This window comes from Charadrius vociferus, unplaced genomic scaffold (assembly GCF_000708025.1).
Source record: "Charadrius vociferus isolate BGI_N301 unplaced genomic scaffold, ASM70802v2 scaffold1012, whole genome shotgun sequence".
Classification (NCBI taxonomy): Eukaryota; Metazoa; Chordata; class Aves; order Charadriiformes; family Charadriidae; genus Charadrius; species Charadrius vociferus.
The window spans coordinates 491,679-511,031 of record NW_009647359.1 but is presented as its reverse complement, the minus strand read 5'-3'; the positions used below and the strand labels follow the sequence as shown (position 1 = coordinate 511,031).

At 41.6% G+C, this 19,353-nt stretch overlaps 1 protein-coding gene across 1 annotated transcript in view; it reads right to left on the bottom strand.

Annotated features, from left to right (window-relative positions):
* The window catches only part of CRHR2 (corticotropin releasing hormone receptor 2), a 112,723-nt gene that overhangs the window by 13,045 nt on the left and 80,325 nt on the right, over nt 1-19,353 (bottom strand). Inside the window, exons 9-11 of the mRNA XM_009880113.1 lie at nt 5,736-5,821; nt 2,460-2,595; nt 711-752 (exon numbers count right to left, since the gene is read on the bottom strand). Of these exons, the coding sequence (XP_009878415.1) occupies nt 711-752; nt 2,460-2,595; nt 5,736-5,821 (264 nt within the window). The remainder of the gene's footprint in view (nt 1-710; nt 753-2,459; nt 2,596-5,735; nt 5,822-19,353) is intronic.

Genomic DNA, 19,353 nt, shown 5'->3' with positions numbered 1-19,353 from the left:
AGACATGGAATTAATTTATGCAGAGATACAAATTTTAAGTGGACAAAGATGACACGCTTAAATGCAGGTAAATGAGACACTAGCAGTGCAAGCAGGAGAAAACATAGAAATCTCTACACACTTTGGGGTGTAAGTCAAACACCGAGGGATATTAGTGAAACATTTCTTGCTTGAGTAGCAGTACCTAAAAGTTATTCTGAGGAATTCCACTAACCCTGTCCCCAGCCCTCTTTTCTGAATGCAACAAGCACGGATCACTGAGAGAGAGATATCCACACAGAAAAACCAACTCACTTAACTCAGGAGGGCAATCCCATTATAAAAACAGGTCACCTGACGCATATCCTTGACAAGAGCCCAGCTCAGAAGTAATGTTCATGTATGTCCAGAAATCATATTTATAATTAATGAGAAACTTCCAAGAAGTCTTACACTAAAGAACAAAAAATGTATAACCTGAGAAGACTTCTTTTCCTCTGCCCTGACCTCCCAGGTAATAACCTGAGTTTGAGAAAGCTTTGTGAACAAAGGGCACAAAGAAAAAGAGGGCTGGGAAATTCAGATGCACATTAACAGAAACTTCTGCAAGAACAACAGGCTGATGGGACTATGACCCCATGTAAAAACATCTCATGTCTCTATAGTCAGGCATTCAAGTAGGTTCCACCTCCCAAGAATTAATTACACTGACAGCAGTGGACACTACTTACCTCACCATTCAAGAAGCAGTAAAATACTGACACAAAGAAACCCTGGAAAGAATAGAAAGCAGTCAGTTATTAGGTAAGTATTTTACCACGCAGAATAAGGGATGAAGCTTTACCCTGGGATCATGCTGTGCAAAATCACCATCATGCTGAAATCATCCACTTCTAGACAGATTAAATCTTTACCCTACAACTTCATGAGAAAATACTAAGTGCCTTGCAGCTCACAGGTGAGATATGGGAGCTACAATCCAGGCAGCCCTTCCACTGATAGAGGGGATTGCCACTTCAGCTGTGCTAAAGCACATCTACAGCTTCCAGCTGCCTCCCCAGAATGGTATAGACCCCTCATAGGTGCTAGGTCATGCCTGCCAGCTCTATGCGGATGTCTCAGACACTTCCAGAGGGGTGTCAAATGGCCTTAGATGGTCTGGTGTGGGTAAGGGTATTGTCAGGTTGCTCACGTTCATCTGAGCTGAATTGCTCTGCAGAATTTATTGACAGCAGCGACTAGAAACCTGTAATGACTGAAAAGACTGCAATGACTATAATGGAGGCTCAGATGACAACATGATGACACTTTCATCTCTAAACCTGTGAGTGGAATCCTACCCGTTTTGCTTTCAGCAATGGACTGTAATTATTGTCACCATAAAGGAGAGAGTCCCTGTGCTTGCTTTCTTACATATGGCTTCATGATACGGACAACAAAATAAGCAGTGTAGCATTTTTGAGATATTGAGCATCAACAGATAAAAAAATACAATTAATTTTAGGGAATGAATAATGTGGATTGCTTCACTGGTAAACACTAAAGTTCTTCATAGATTAAAAGGGACGTTTTTCATTTTGGATAGTCAGTTGTGATTTCTGGTGGGATGGTCTGTGTTTCAAAGCTCAACATGCAAGCACTAAAAACAGTAATCCAATCATCAAAACTCTTGTAATCCATAACCCTAGATTTGGCTTGACAGTGTGTGTGCTGTATATTTTTATTGATATCCTGGGTATCAGTTCACATTAATGTCAAACATAGTTCCACCCCAGTTCAAGAAGATCTTTAAGCAGACGTAAAGCTGTAGGATACAACTAAGCAGATATGGGTTGCTAAACACCCTTCAAGGTCTTCAGTCACTTTTGGTTTTGTGCCGAATCCAGAAAGCTGGGGCAATTACTCGTGTTCCACTGCCTTTTTACATCCTGGCAGAACTCCTATTAAATTCAGGGGAGGAAGGAGATAGGGTAGGAGTTCTCAACTGGTATGGTCTGATGGCTGAGTGCATGCACTGTTGTTGGAGGGCTGGGCAATATAGCTGATGCCTTAATCAAGCGAGCCCAACAGGTAGATGTTTCCCTTTGTTTTAGCAACATCTAGTCGAAGTCTCAGCTCACTGTGTGCTCTGTGAAGAGAGAGGTACCTTGGGAGGGTGATTCATCATCCTCTCTCAGGCAGTTTAGAATGAAACAGCAGCTCTCTCTCCATTGACTTTAGATGGAGCCCAGGTGTGGAGCTGTAGCTATAGACTTACAGTGCTGATGTTAAGGGAGATAAATCGCTCCAGTACACACCTGAGAGGAGATCGCCACTCCATATGACATGCTTATATATCTATTACATAATCATAAACAAAAGCTGAGCTATTTTCAACTAATATTTCTATCATAAACTTCATTGTCATAAGTTTCATGGCTGAAAAGCGCTGAGGATCCTTTCAGCAGTGCCTGATACCAGCTGTAAACTTGCTCTCTTACCTGAAAAGACTGCAGGAAGGAATTGAAATAGATGAAGACGATCTGGGAAATGTCATCTTCACCAGGGTTGACAAAGAAAAGCATATAGGTGATGCCTAACAGAGGCAGAAGAACTAACGTTGCCTTCACTGCCTTCCTGTGGGCAGGAAACAGAAAACACAAGTGAACACAAGAAAGAACTGTGTTATCTGAACCACTGTAGATTGCCACTCTGGAGGCATGTTGCTAGAGCATTCGCTAAGAATAGCAGTGGAAGCCTATATTTGCACAATGGCCAAATAATTTGAGCTTTTTCCCAGGAGGACATCCAAGTTTTAGGCACTTCTCAGCTTCCCTGCACAGGAACAGTCCCAAGGTTAGTGACCAGCTTACTGTGTAACCCAAGACGGAGGCTCCTAGAGTCCTCGGGCAATGAAGAACACAAGTTTCTTAGGGCTCCGGAAAGAATATTTAAGAGGGAACGTGATCACGTGTCCGAAAGGCTGGATAGAGTTTAGCAGGGGAGCAGGGAAAGAACGACAGCCTCCCCTTTGGGTTGTGAAGCCACAGGTGAGTTTGCTAGTTAGCACTTTCTGACCAGTGCCTGACCACTTGGAGAAACATGTTCTGGGGAAGCCTTTGCCTTTGAATCCTGTTATTTGTCCCCACACCCTGAACTCCAAGGTACAAATGGGAACCTTTTTTATACCCCTCCCTTTCTCTCTCTTCTTCCTCCAGACAGTTTCTGTCCTGTCAAAGAGGCTTGCATTAGCCTGAACCCTTGAGATTCTCTACAAGTTTGGTGAGCGATTTCTCATACCTCAGGGAGATGTGATAAGTGCATGATTTAGCTGCTGACCAGGGCACAAATGCTGTGCCTATGACACCTGCTCTCTGCCCACCTTTTGATTCTGTCTCTCTGCAACACCTGCACACCCAGCTCAATTGCTCAGGGCTGTCTTATAAAAAATAAACAAGCAGGTGGGGCACAATGAAGCACAAGTGATTATTAACAGAATTATTAGGCGCTGATCTTTATTATAGGTGCTATAAGTCTCTTGGGATGTCAGCTGCAGAACAGCACCTTATCGTGCTAGATACTGTACAAACACAGAAGGCTGCAATTTTGCTAAGTCTGTATAAATCTCTGTATAATGCTGTAAGAGGCAGATAAAGACAGGCAGGTAAGCAGGCAGGGGGGCACAAAAATATTGCCAGTGTCAGGATAGAGTGACAGTCTTAAAGTAGCTGCCACATCATTTTATACTTGCTTAACAAACCTTTCGAGTACTCGGCTTTAGAGCAGCAAAGCTCGCCTGAGGCTTTCCTGGGATTATATGGCTTTCTATTTAGGCTGTGAAAAAGAAGATTCCCTCACAGAGCTTGTAGCGAGGATAAGATCACCGTCATCTCTTCAAGGATGAAGGCAGTTAGTTTAGATTGCCTCAGAATCCAATATGTCTACTGCTCCCTGCAAACTGCGGAAGGGATAAAAATGTACTGAGATTTGAATCTGTTTTTTTTCATGCTAGTTTTAGTTTTATGGCATGAGGTTTGAGCATGAAAAAGGGGTGTTTTCCCCCTTCATTTCTCAGGAAATGTGCAGAGCAGAGTCTGAACAAGAAAATCAGACCACTGCATTAACGTCACATTTGTCCCCAAACCTCAGACAGGAGTAAAAGGAAGGAATCAGGCAAAACAACCAAACCCCATTACTGCAGCAAACTGCCTCCACAGTCAAGAGCACACTGATTCAAGGACATCAAGATTCAAGCCTCAGCTTGATACACTGAGATTTTATCTAGAAATGATTTAGAGAATTGCGACCAATCTTACTCCACAAAAGCTGTGCTATTTCCCAATGTAAGGACCTGTCTGTCCATAAATGCTCCAAACATCTTGCAAGGTACTGCAAATGGGAAGAGAATAAGGGCAGTCAGCATCTCCTGATCCCTAAGAATTTGCTTTTGGACTGTTTAGGCTGACGTAAGTCCACACTGCTGCCAGAATGGCCCAGACCACCTCCCTTCTGCTGTCCTGGGCTAAACATTCCTATCTTCTCCTCTCTGCAATACTAGTGCTTGTGAGGTTGCACATTCAGCCAGCTCAGGAAGTCGATCCACCTGAGAAGCCACCCCACATAAAGGTAATGATTAGTCAAGGATCAGTTCTGTGATGCGACCCACCGAGTGGTTACACGGATGCTGGTACCAGCTGAAGGGAGAGGACACAAGCGCCTTTCATTCCCACACCCTACACTTAAAAAAGAAAATTAAACCCTACTGTAAATACTTGTATGTGCACAGTAATCATTAGTAATGACACTGCTATTGATTACAGATACGATATAAATGTTATGGCCCAGGCTCTGTTCTTCTCTTTCTTCTGGCTCTTCTAGGATATTAGTATGAAAAAGGACCTTAATATGCATATGCACATGATTTATTGGGAAGTCTTGATCATGGAATCACAGAATCACAGAATCTTCAGAGTTGGAAGGGACCTCTAGAGATCATCTAGTCCAACTCCCCTGCTAAAGCAGGATTGCCCAGAGCACATTACTCAGGACTGCATCCAGGTGGGTCTTGAAAATCTCCAGAGAAGGAGACTCCACCACCTCCCTGGGCAGCCTGTGCCAGTGCTTTGGCACCTCAACCAAAAAGAAATTTTTTCTTGTATTTCAATGGAACTTCCTATGTTCCAACTTGTGCCCGTTGCCCTTAGTCCTGTCACTGGGAATATTGATATTGTATTGTTCTGCAACTACAAAGCTAGAGGCTGGGACAGAGAAGCAACCTAGTAGGGACTGAACAGTTTTTCACTAATTCTCCAGATTAGTGAATGGATGGACTAGTCATCAGTGAAAGGAGCTACGATATACGATAATACAATACATATGCTTGTGTACACATGAAAATTGACAGAGTTCCTACCCTCACTTGAAACTGAACCCTTCAGATTTCATTGGAAGGGGGAAATTTCACGTGTGTGCTGGGACACGTGCAAACCCGAAGGAGGTAAGGAGGCTGGTGGCTGCGGCAGTGCACGCGTCTGGCTGTAAGCCCAGGCTGTTCGCATTGTTTGGACATGGAAATGGAGCGGACAGAAAAAATGCAGGCACACTTTTACAGCTAGCCTGCAAAAATAAATACTGTGTTCCTAACTGTACGAGCTCAAGGGCCAAGAAAGACACCCTCTGAGATCAACAGTGGCATCTGGAAAGCCGAAGATGGGACAAGGACAGGGCAGGCAAAGCAGTTTTTTGTTAACACCACAAATAGCAAGAAGCTGACTTACCTGTACTGTATTGTTTCTGAAGTGGTTGAGGCTCTCAGCTTTGTCATTAAAATCCTAACTATGTTAAATAGAAATACAAAATTTATCTAGAAAAGAAAGGAGAGAAGGGAAAAAATAACACCAGTCAGTCAAACAGTGGCTTAAAGGATGTGATACACCTTAAAAAGGCACATTATGCAGTTCTGTTCTGATTGAAAACAGCCTCTTGGTTTTACCACTGATTGCAACAGACTCAGAAGATTACTAGAAATATCAGATTATGCAGCAAATATCCAACAGCTGTTAATGTTTTCAAAACAGCAACAAAAATGGAGTAAAAAAATAATGGTCTCAGCAAGGAACTTAAGTTTTACTCCCTTTTACTCCTTTCCTGGGTGCCACAAGGAACTAAGGGTGGGATTTGTTCGGCTATTTGCATCTGTCTCTGGCTCAGCTCATCGAGGCTCCCTGAGTAGAGTAGTTGGCAGCACTGCACTGCAGTGATACAGCAGGCGTTTGAAACCACCCTCCCTCTCCACAGCAGGCTGGAATGGTAAGGTAGGGCTCCCCGGACCCGAAGTACAGGACCGCATTGCAGAAATCGCGATGTGAGCTGGTCGCACTGGACTCCCTTTGTATTCGGCGGAGGCTATAGATTGCGCTCCGCAAGAGACATTTAAAATAGAGCAGATGAATCACACCTGGAAAATGCCTATTTTTTTGCACTGTCTTTAAAAGTGAGATGATGGATTTACCACTTCCCTTTTTAATCTGCTGAGCCAGGTTAATTATTATTTCTGTTACAATCTCACCACGGAGAATTGAGATTTGCTCTAATTACTGTTGTTGCAGCATCTGCCAGTGAGTGTCTTACATAAGTTTCCTCTCAGTGTAAACAGGAAAGGAAAAAAAACCAAAAAACTGAAAAGAAGGTTCTGATTTGCAGACTGTGATCAGCAGATTTGGCACCTAGCAGCAAGTTTTGGGTTGCTTTCAACACATAAAGTAGGGTAGCTTACAATATACTGATCTGTCTCAAAATTGTTGGTGATGTATACGGTCAGAAGTACAGAATTGTTATCTCAGGACTGCTGAGGTCACAACCTAAGCGTGTGAGAAGATATTTATCTCACATGCTTTTCCGGAGTCCCAGGGCTCCTGGCATTCTGCAGTCTATGAATGGAACAATTCTGTGATTGACTTCCAACTATTTATGAACCCTGTAGCAGAGCTGCCAATTTGAAGGTGTTCTCAAAATATGCTTCTTTTTTTTTCCATGCAGTGTGCTATATTTCAATGATTACAGTAACTTGGCATCCATCACATCATTCCCTGCGGTTACTGTAACATGGTTCATAACAAATAGTGCAATAAACACCTGAATAGAGACTGCCAGCGTTGGGAATTATGTACATTAAACACTTATTATGTGAGAGACAAAAATGCTGCTCTAGGACTTAACGTATGACATTTTTTGAAATTATTTTCTTAGCAGAGCAGGGCCTTAGGGAGTATAAGAAATAAATAAAACAGTGCAGTTTGTATACTTGTTCTTGCTAGAATTGTCTTTGTTATATTTAAGAGCTCGAGGTCAACCGATTCTCACTTTATTTATCGGAGACAAAAACTGCTTCATATCACTGGTTTGACTCGAGTCTTAAACTCCTCACTTTGGTGGTTGCACCGTTCCTCGATACCAGAAAGAGAAGCATTCAGGCAGCACCTACTGCAGGGGGTGGGAGTGTCCTTCACCCATAGAAAAAAATCTTCTGCCTCTGAAATTCTGCCACCAAATCTTAAGGCTCTTCATCAGCTCAGAGCCAAGTTTGGGTTACTTCTACCAAGGATGTAAAAAAGGCACCAATCCAAAACTTGCCACTTTTGCAATCATAATGGAAGGTGCCAGATGGAATTATAGACTTCTAGGCAAGGGCAAATTCCAAAAGACTAATCACATGGGATTAACATGATGAACTGGACTGGAGAAAGCATTTCAAGTTTCATGAGTCCTACTTTGATGTGACAGCAGGGAACTGAAAATTCAAATTGCCACAGGCTGCATCAGAAAAATTAGGGATTTTGATCTTCTCTGAAATTAAATTGCAGAAGTGTGATTCATCAGGCCAGAAGGAGAATTGCAAGCTGAAAAGTTTGGGAGTTACTTCACTAGAAATACTCTTATTCTATAAAAATCAGTTTTTCTTTCTCCCACTCTTGCCCCTAAGCTTCCCCATCCAAGGGTTGCAGAAAGAAAACAATGTTGACATACAGAAAGGATGTATTAGTACTTCTCACCTAGATCTTCATGTATGTTTGCACTGATCCCTGGTGACAGTTGGCTTGCTCGTCTGGTTGGCAGCATTAATACTGATGGTCCCAGTTGAAGCTCTCACTGTGTGCTGGGTACCACCAAAAGCTGAGCATCCCAGTGGAGGCCACATTCAGGGAGACAATTCAGCTACCCGGGCACAGACCACAGTACCACTTGAGGCATTTTTGCAGAGCCAAAGCCTATGAGTGGCACTGGTACACGTGGCACAGGGCTGGTGAGAGACCACGTCTGCCTACAGCAGTGACAGGAAGGCGGATACATCGGTAGTCACTTTTAACAAGCTGCCCAGGTGCCAGAGGAAAGCCTGCTAGGGACATTATTTCTATAATATTTTCTAGGAGAGAGGAACACTGAGGCCATAACAGGGGCATTGGCCACTCCCCCTGAATCCTCTTCCTAGTTCTTGCATTGAATATGCTGCATATCCTTACTCACACGGGCAATGTTCAAGCCTGTGGGTCTGAAGACAGACACCAAAATCCACCTGAGGACATACTCGGTAACCTTCAAGTCTCCATTTCAGAGTGACTGTCACCCTGCCGCTCCCATTAGTGTTTGTCGTGATGTACTCGTCAACAAGGTGGATGGTCTTGCAAACATCTTCTTGTTATACTGTTGCCCTTCTGTCTTTCTCCCCAAATTCTCCTTTGCTGTGCAATCTTTCAAACACGGAGGATGCTTCAGGTGTCACGCCTGCAATAAAACTGAGCAGTCTGGTAGACAGCCCTAAGTTAGATATCTACTCTGGAGTTAGTTTCCACCAGTTGCTTTAATAACTGATGGAGAACAATAGCTACTTTTACATTATAGGTTATCCTGTCTATTGAGGAGTTTACTTCAGCATGAGATGACTCTCCCCACTTTGAAGTGCCTCTTTACGTGACCTGCACAGACAGACCTGTCGGGAGGGCGTACGTTATAGGGCTGTATCACAGGGTTGCATTTAGTTGCCTAAAAACAGTGACCGAGAGCCATTTTGGTGCCATGGTGTATGCTGCCTGACCCCAAACTACTACTTCAGAACATCATGGGCTTTCCAGAGGATCTGTATCCTCTCTGCCAGACACATGTGGGGCTCATAGAGCATCTGGGAAGGTCCTATGCACCTATGTTTAGGCAAAAAGATCTCTCCTCTGAGTTAGATTAAATAAACCCTGTCTTGCTAGTCTTAACATTTCCCAATGGAACAGCTGTGGAAAAAAATCACACTGATTTTTGGAAAAGCATGAAGGAACAGAAGAAGACTTCTTTGGCTAATGGTTGTCTGCCTTAACCCATTTGGCACTTTGGTGTTACAGTATTAACTGTCATTTACAGAAAATCTGTCCCACTGCTCACCCAAGGCTCCAGAAACACTGATCCCAAATTCCACCTTACCTAACTGCAGAAACAACCTCAGACCTGGGCATTTTATTGCCTGTCCTGATCCTCATAAATGGCTGCTCTGTAAATAGCAAACCTGGATCCAAACTTCTCTGGATTCTTAGGGAGGGCCCCAAGTTTAAACTGGTCCAAACTCCAGACCTGACATTTACTCACACAATTACACTTTGCTAACATTTAATAAATGAATTTAAAATTCCCCCCAAAGCCTTGGTAGTCCCCTAAGGACAAATGTCAGACCTGACACCCAGTCATCTGATCACCATGCATACCCTGAGGTGTAAAGAAAGAGTTCGAGGGCAAATACTCAATAACGCTGCCCAAGTAGAGAGTCCCAGCTTTCAGCAATGGGCAACTCTGAGGACTTTTTGAGACGGGCATTAGAGACTCATCTTTGCGCCTCAATGAGCTTTTCCTCCCTGAATAGGTCTAATCCATTAACTCAATTTCCTCTTGGTTTCATCTTCACAACACCCCGTGTCAGTGAGTACTACACTTCAGCAGTTCATGAGGAGGAGGGAGGAAATTTAGAAAAGAAAATAAATTTGCCTGAAAAGCAAAGAGAAACCTGTTCCAAGAGAAGGAGGGCAGTAAATAGTAACATCAAAATTTGGTCTGTCTTTCCCTGCAAACCAGAGAGTCTTGTTTTTTTAAAAGGGCTGGTAAAAGGGACAGGGGGAAGTCGAGAATCCTGAGCTGGCTGGAAGGTACTGGAAAAATGAGTCATATATACCAACCCAAGAGATGATGGCTGGGATGCAAAGAGGATCATTAAGTCGCGAGAATCCCATGGCCTTTTTTTATGCATAAAGTAAGGTTAGAAAAATCAGTCACATCTCCTTCTGGCTTTAGAATCTATGAATAATGTATGTAGCTCTTTCAAGGCTTTGTTTTCCACTTTCTCACAGGGCTACTTTCCACAGCTGTCACTGCACCGGGACAGGACATAAGTGCAGCCTTTGGTTTGTTACACACTAAGCTCCTGTTACTGTCTTCACCCCCAGGATTCTTCAGGAAAAAGAATAAATAATCCTTCTCCATTCTAGATTAGTTATCTAAGAAAGAAAATTGAAGTGACTTGGCCTTGCCTATAAAGCCGTTCCATTACATAGTGAGGATAAGAAGAGTCGAAGCATAAGGAGTTGAGTTGGATTGGCATAATTTCATTTTAGATTATTTCTAGGCAGCTGGTTATTCCAGGTTCTATTTATATTCAGTGGAGAGAAACGGGCACTTTTCAACCGTGGTTCATTGGATATATTTTAAATACGTGCTTTTGGAAAAATAGTGCTTGGACTTGAACCAGTTAACCACACAAATCATCCAGTGATCTTCAGATTGTCCAGGGGTACCCGACCTGAGCTTCAGTTGAATGCATGTGGCTGTATCTACTGAGAAACTGTGACGTTATACTATAGGAAAGCTGAAAAAATACTTTAAGGCACCAACATCAAGGGTTCCCTTTTGTCTCTATTAAAATTTCTCTGGGAGACCTTTAAGGCTTGAACAGGATAACCTCTCAAAGGCAGAGCTTAGCAAGCGAAAAATTCCAAGGCAAAAGATGCAAATGTGGTAACATCAAAATATTTGTCACTGGTTTTGCCTACTAGAAAGACACTTCAGTGTGTTCAATTTTAATGTATTTTTCTTTTTTTTTTAAAGAACACTCCTTCGTTTCAGAAAGATATCAGTAGGACCTTTTAGTAGCACTCCAAGAGGTCTAATCTGAAGATCAGTTTTCACCACATAATCAGATGGATTTTTATTGTCCATTTATCCACACCGGGCCTGATACCACAGCTCACAGGGATGATAGCTCGAGTTTGTTCAGCACAGAAGACACAATCTTGGAATCAAACAGGGAACAGGCTGCCACACACAGCCTGCAAAGCTGAAATCTTTGAAATGAAAATAGAGCTATTTTCTCAGCTGGAAAGAATCCATACAGTTCTAGTGACTACCAGATTGATTCTGATTTACAAGCAAAGAAGATGAAGCTTCTGGAGTTTATACCTTATATATATATATAGTAGCGTTTCAAAGGAAGAAAGATCTTACTACTGCAAAGTGAGTTTTCCTAGAAAAGAGCCTCTGTACTGTATCTAGCAAAGCACACGATTTGTCAAGGACTTTCTTGTTATTATTGGAGCTCTGTGTCAACAAATTAATTTCTCTTAGAACTGGACAGCTTTAATATAACCCACACATCAGTTCCATAAATGGAGACAGATGAATGGACATTTTAGAGAAGTAATGATGACAGGCAGTCCATCTTTTTTATTTATCTTTAATGTCACTTGGTATTTTTATTCATTTCTGTTTATACATGTTTTCTGCTTTGTAATGGAAAATAGAACTAAGGATTTTTCCCTTTATATTTATTTATTGATAGATAAAATGAATCCAAAGGTGAGGTCTTGAAGACAGAATAAACCAGCTTATTTCTCATTCTTTTACTTTCATTTATGATATGCTAAGAATATAATTATTGCTGGAATAAGACCCTCTCCAACTACAGATGGGAAAGAATTAGTTTTCATATCTTTCCAGGGCTTTGGAAGTTTAATGTTTCCATTTCTAAATTGAGATGAAAATTCAGAGCCCAGAAAGGAGTTATAAACCAGTGATCCAAAAAGCATTTGGACCACCTGTTTTGGCACTGATCAATTATAATCTGAACATACAAAACCAGAAGCTCTTTTAAACCAAAGGAAACTTTTCAGTAAAAGATTTCAGTCGTAAAAATTTTCTGTCACAAGAACCAAATTCTATTTGAGAGGAAATTTATCTCCCTTAGTGAGATGAAATAGCCAAAATATGCCAAGATGCACAAAAGAGGGAATGTTGACTGTGAAGGCTTCTTTGCAGTTTTCCTTAAGCTCAGGAGTTTAAATGGGAAGTCATTAAGGTCTTCTCTTTCTCTTTTGAGAGTGTAATGGGCAACTAGCGTTTATTTTGCTCATTTCTGCTGGGCCTCCTATTTTATGCTTCACAGAAAGCTCGTACTTCTGTGCTTCCTAGAATGTTTGCTCCTCTTCACTCCCAGGAAACATAAATATTATTCTATTTAGACTTTGCATTTTTATGCAATGTGGTAAAATCCACCCCAGGATTAAGCAACCCAAATTGGCATCAGAGCAGTCATTTTAGCCAGAGCATTACATACTGTCATGCTGACCTCAAATTAATAGTATGTTAGTTTATTAATGCCTCGTTTTAATTGTTCTATCATACTGTCCTGACACGATTCTCAGACCAGGTTTTTTATCACAAAAGGTTCCCTTTCAAAGGTCACAGGCACCACAGTGACTCCTTTTGGCATACAGCAAAGTGCTGGAAAGTGCTATCTGATCAGGAATAATGAAATGTGATTAAGAAGAGTGAGGATTAATGTGGTGGATGGTCATGACCAGGGAGACTGTGAAAGAGAGTCCCTAGGGCAGCAGTGAGAGACCAACTCTTCAGGCGAGCAGAGCAAGACTATCCACATCCTGAAGATTGTATGGGATGGAGTCATGTTTTGGTGGAGGAGAGAGAGGTAAATGAACAGACACCTTCTTTACCTGATGTCTGATATCAGCACACAGCCCCCTGCCTTTGCCCATACTGTCACTTAAAGTCACGTCCAAACACAACTCCACCCTAGTTGGGATCACACTATGTCCTCACTAGAGCCCCGCGTCATGCACCAGCACGTCCACAGTCTCTTTTCCAATCTTATAACCCCATCTATGATCCTCTTACTACTGTGATGTTCTTTCTGTCTCTCCTGAAACATCTTGTATTTGTTAAAGAAACACAGTGCAGGTCACTGAAGTGACCAGTGAAGTCAGCTACCATGGGGTCTCTAGTACATGTGACTCAACAGGACTTCACTCCAACTATTTCACCTGACAAGCGAGGAACACACTGAATGTTGCAACACCAATAAGCACATACCCTTGCAAAAATAACAACAGCACACAAAGAGTTCTTGCCTGGAGGGAGTGATAGCCCCTGACAACCAACTCATCACACCAGCAGATGGAAAATCACCAAGATGACATTACAGCCTAAAACATGGGCATACTCCTGTGAGTGGTCCACCTGGCAGTTCCCCCGGCAGGGCAGGTTCAAGTTGCCATGAGCTGACAGTAAGAACCACAAGAGAAGACTCAAGAGAGAGTCTTCCTTCAAAGAGGAACCATCCAGCAACTTGCTGATGAAATGCAATTTCCTATCTGGAAAGTATTCTGAGTAGGACTTGACAGGATGAATTTTGGAGAAAGTTTTCTGGTCAACTGCTGCTGGTCATATGAGTTTCTTATTGGTTGTGGAACATCTCACAAACAGAATCAGAAATTCTAGAAAGAAAGAGAGATTGTAGGAGTGTACATGGTAGTGGACACCTTGTTTGACACTATTGACTCTACAGCTTCAAAACGTAAACACCAAGAGGACAGTAATAGCAATGATGGCAGAATTGGAGATAAATTCGGGATAGACTGTAATCAAATTAGCATATTATCTTTATTCTGTGTGTAGCTATGACAGCATGCTTGCAAACCAGTGAAAATTATGATAAAAATCTTGTAAGAAAAACTCAGGGATGTCAACAGTCTGCAGGTCATGAACTACAGTCTTGGTAGCACTGGAAGAATTGGGAATATGGAGAAAGAAAGAAATTTAAAAAGATCAATAGGAAAATTAGATTAAAATCAGTGGTTGAGAAAAAAACATAAGCCAGTCAGATAGGAAGCAGGAGGGAAAAATGAAGAGACCTATCAATAATAATAATAAAAAATCTCAGTCTCTGAAGAGAACAATGAAGAAAGGGAAGCATACATATGAATAGTCAGCAGAAACTAAGAAAATACTCAGAGAAGCAATTATATCGGCAATGAAGATGCTTGCAAGGAAGTAGGAAATGCTTTTCAGAAAAAAAAAATGCATATAGATACATACACAGGTGCAATGCTTCTATATACAAAACGGTGAGTGAACAAACTATGACTTTTTTAGAAGCTCAAAAGAAAGGAACTTTAGCAATGTCGGCTGAACATTTTGCATGGACCGTTACAGTCACGCAAAAGGAAGTGAATATCAAGATCAAGGTGCACTACAAACTTTATTTATTGAATGATACCAGAAAGGAATGGATTCCATAAATATTGCTTAATAAACCTATTTATTTCCCCTACCTGCAATACTTTTAAAGACATACTGGAAACAGGATGGCAGAAACACAGCTCTGCTCTTCAGAAGTGTAAATGTCTATATGCTGTTAGGATAATTATGCAAAAGCAGAGTGCAGCACATTTCAAGAAAAAAAAATTAATGTATGAACACCGTACAGTATCATTACACTGATAAACTGGGACACAGGATGGGAAGAATTATTGAATCAAGTCTTATAGCTATTGTAAACAGTTGTATTGAAACATCCTTTGCACAAGTGGGCAATATTAAATAAATTGTTCCTATTCCTTTCCTTCTACTGGAAGACAGCTAATGACATTTCTATGAACGCTAGAAGTCTTGTTAATTTAGCTTAAATATATTAATGGTCATTTATGACAATTTCCTATTTGTCAATAATACTAATAAGGCTTAAGTACCTCCACTATCCTCTGGGACGTACTTATAAAAAACACCACACCTTTCCACAGCCTTGTTTTTGAAAAACTAAACAAACTCAGATATTTACTAAAACTTTCTCCATGAGGTGTCATGGTTTGGGCCGGAATGGCCACTGAAATGAACAACAGATGCTCTCCCCCGACCTCGCTCTCCAAGGAAAGGAGGGAGAGAGAGAAAGACACTTACGAGTTTAGAAGGAACTACTTTAATGAAATATTAATAATAAAATAATAGAAAGGAAATAATGAAATATATACAAAACCAGTATTGAGCTCCCAGGATGACAATCATATCACCGACTGGCACTGGGGAAGTCCCAGAATGAACTCAGCGATGGACGGGAACTGGATCCGGATCTGTGTTCAGGAATGCACAGATCAGGATCAAAGGCAGACGAATAGACAGAGTCCTCCTCAGACACTGGCCATCAAAGGGAGCTGACCCTTTGATCCCTCAGCTTTTATACTGAGCATGAGACAGATGGGATGGAATACCCCACGGGTCAGTTTTGGGTCACCTGTCCTGTCCGCTCCTCCCCGCAGGTGGGACTCCTCTACGCTTTTCTGCTTCTGACCCTCCAACGGGGCAAATAACAAAGTTAGCGGCCTTCGGTGTTACAGCAGTAAGTATAAGCAGGAGCTTTTCTGCATACCATGCCTTGGCAGCATTATAAATAATCAGGTCTTATCTCTCTGGGAGCAAACAGCGTCTGAACAATATGCTGTTAATTTCAGAGTTCAGTTAGGTAGAAGATCACTGAGATCACTGTTACTTTTTACCTATCTATCTATCTGGTTTTCCAGAACATCAGCCAGTGATTGTTATATATAAGATATTGCAGTATCCCATAACCTGAAGCTGAGCTGCAGCTGGACAAATTCTTTGTAAGCACTGTAAAAAAGACCATTTGTAGAAATAAGGTGTAAAGGGGCAGAATTACATGTGAAATACAGAATTACATTTGTGAAATCCTCTGGAAGAGTGAGCATGGGGACAAGGGAGGTCCAGCGAATAGTCTACTCAGGGTTCTGAAAGGAATTCAAATTTTTTTCTCCAAAGGCCCCTATAGAAATGTGGCTGTTAGAGGCTTGGAGGGAAGAGCATTATGCATAGAAACACAAGGAAGAAAGGGTAGGAATATATATATATATAGAGTCTGTTTTCACACTGGAGAGAGGCTACTAGAAGATCTGTTCTGTTTTACATAGACCTTGGTGATCTATAAAAGGGATTGAAGAGCAGGATGTCAGATTTTTAGTGACACTAAGCTACTCAGGACAGCAAAAATAAAGGCTGATTGCAAAGAGCTGTATAGGGACTCACAACACTGAGTGACTAGGCAATAACATGGCACATGAAATCACATAATGTAAAGGTAACACAGTGGAGAAGTAAAGCAATCAACTTTACATGAAGAATTATGAGCTCTGGGTATTTTCATTCACAAAAGAAATGTTGGAATTACACTAGCTAGCTGCCCGAAACCTCCATCTCGGTTCCCAGTGGTACTCAAGAAAGGAAACAAAAATGTTTGGAATTACTGAGAAAAAAAAAAAAAAAAAAGAAAAGAAAACCGAGAACAGGATGCTGCTATAAAAATCCATTTATGTGGTCACACCTTGAGTACCGGGGCAAGCTTTGATCTTGCAACCACAAAGATGCTACATCGTTACTGATTAGCACATCATAAAGACTACTTTGGTACACGTGTCTGCTGTCTCCTGAGCAAAATTCCACGCTGCAATAAGGACGAGCCCATCTTCTTAAGGACACTTAACTTTTCTACAGCACTTGTCATCCAGGGATCTCAAAAGTATTTTACAAAGGAAGACAAGTATCATTAAGCTTGCTTTATAGCTGGGGAAACCAAAAACTAGAGCAGCAATCTAACTTGTTCAAAAGTAAGTAACTGATGAAGGCAGAGACAGAAGTGAACTCCAGGTCTTCCTATCAGCTCATATACCCACTTATGCCAGCAGTTAATTGATAGTGGCGAATTATTTTCAACGCGACCCAAAAAGCAGAGGTTAGAAAACTGCTCAGTTCTCAAGCACAAGGGGAAAAAATCTATTAAAGCTAAATGTAAGGTTTGGAAAAAAAAAAACCAACCCTAAATGTTTGATCTGCCTGCTTGAAAAATTGAAAATTTAATATAATTTTAGCTCTGAGAAATACTGCAGAGCAGCGCATATATGGTGTCACTTCATAACAGTAGTTACTGAGAAAAAAAACAGATTAGTTAACTGTCCCCTGTGCCTATTTTCTGAGGTTCGTCCTCCAATCTTGCTGTGTTTTCATGGTTCACCAGTTCTTTGACAGGGATTACATTTAAAATTGCGCAGAAGAAATGTATATCTTTTACTAAAATCAGGCTGAAATTCAGTTCCATGGCATGTATTTCCAACCCCTGCCCCTTCTTTACCTTCAGAGGGGGATGTATGATTAAAACTTGGTCGTGCCACTCTGAGGGAAGATACCAGAAATAAAAAACCCCACTAAGTTGAAGAGAAAATACCAAACAGAGTTTATTTTTCTAGTGCTATGAGAAACTGAATTTCAAAGCATCCAATATACCGGATGGTTAGATCTCTACTGGGATATGTTCAAAATAAAATCCATTCAGGAATGAAACAAAGAAGGATGATTACCTACATTTTCTTCCTCACATTTTTTGTCAATAAAAATACAGCTTTCTCGCCCAATATTCGGGATAAGCATTTATACCTAATTTCCTTTGCCTCTGAAGTGGTTTCCCTCTTTTCAGCCCAAGTCAACGTTCAAGTTTTTTCTAAAGACAAGCAGGAAAGCAATCAAACAAACCTCTCCACTGCATTGTTCAAAGCTTTTGTACCCTGAGAAAATAACAGAGAATAATATGGCTTAAGGACAGACTTGAGGACTGCTACCATCATCAACGGGCTTTATTTGTGGCCAATCTGCTTTCCCAGTGAAGCTCAGAACTTCTGCATAACCTCTTTCTTGGTGTTATGCTATCTTGTGCTGCACCAGTTGAATGCACAGGAAATGAAAAACCAAAACCAGTGAAAATAATTTTTGACAGACAAAATCCGCCTATATTTTTAAGAGACTTAGCATCTTTAGAAGCAGGTTTGAGCCCTCTAGAACTAAGAATATTTACCAACAAGAGCACTCGAATGGTATTGCCTGGCTGGTATAATGATGCCTCTTGAACACATACTGATGCTACCTTTGTCTAACAGGTAACCAAAACTCAGCTGAGCTGTACACTGGGCTCTTGGTTCTCAACTAACTGGAGTGAGTAGAACTGATTTTAACAGGCCCAGTGCTCGCATGCCGTCAGGAACTGTAATTTGATGGAGTTTTTAGACCTTTAGCTTTTAGAGTGAGCCCTCTTTTGGAAGTAACTAATTTCTTCTAGTATCATTCATGTCTCTCTCTGTTTCCAGCAGTACACTGGGATAGTTCTCTCACAGATTGTCCTGTATGTTCTTTCATACAACATGAACCTCAGCTGAACATTTCATTTCTTTATTAGCTCAAATCCAACTCATTATCTGTGACTGAAAGAGCTCACAGAGTTGTACTATTTTTGAAATCTTTGTCTTCCTTTCCTGGTGGCCATTGCTCACTGGAGGGAAAAGGAAAGCAGCACTTTGTCTCCATTTTTATATGTTTCTGTTAACAGATTAGCAACAAAAGGAGGGCTAAGGATAATCTCCATCCTTTTTGGATGCAGGGGGAAACATAGTGACCAAGGATGAGGAAAAAGCTGAGGTACTTAATGACTTCTTTGCCTCAGTCTTTAATGGTAAGACCCGTCGCTCCCTGAGCACCCAGCCTCCTGAGCTAGATGACAGGGATGGAGAGCAGAATGAAGCCCCCATAATCCAAGGGAAAATGGTGAGTGACCGGCTAACACCACTTAGATGCACACAAGTCTATGGGGCCAGATGGGATCCACCTGAGGGTAGTGAGCTGGTGGATTTGCTCACCGAGCCACTTGCCATCATTTATCAGCAGTCCTGGCTAACTGGGAATGTCCCAGCTGACTGGAGGTTAGAAAACGTGACACCTGTCCACAAGAAGGGCCAGAAGGAAGATCTGCGGAACTGCAGGCCGGTCAGTCTGACCTCGGTGCCTGAGAAGGCTATGAAGCACATCGTCTTTGAGTGCCATCACATGGCACTTGCACGGCAATGAGGTGATCAGGCCCAGTCAGCATGAGTTTATGAAAGTTAGATCCCGGTTGACTAACTTGATATTCTTCTATAACAAGGTGACCCACTTAATGGATGAGGGAAAGGCTGTGGATGTTGTTTACCC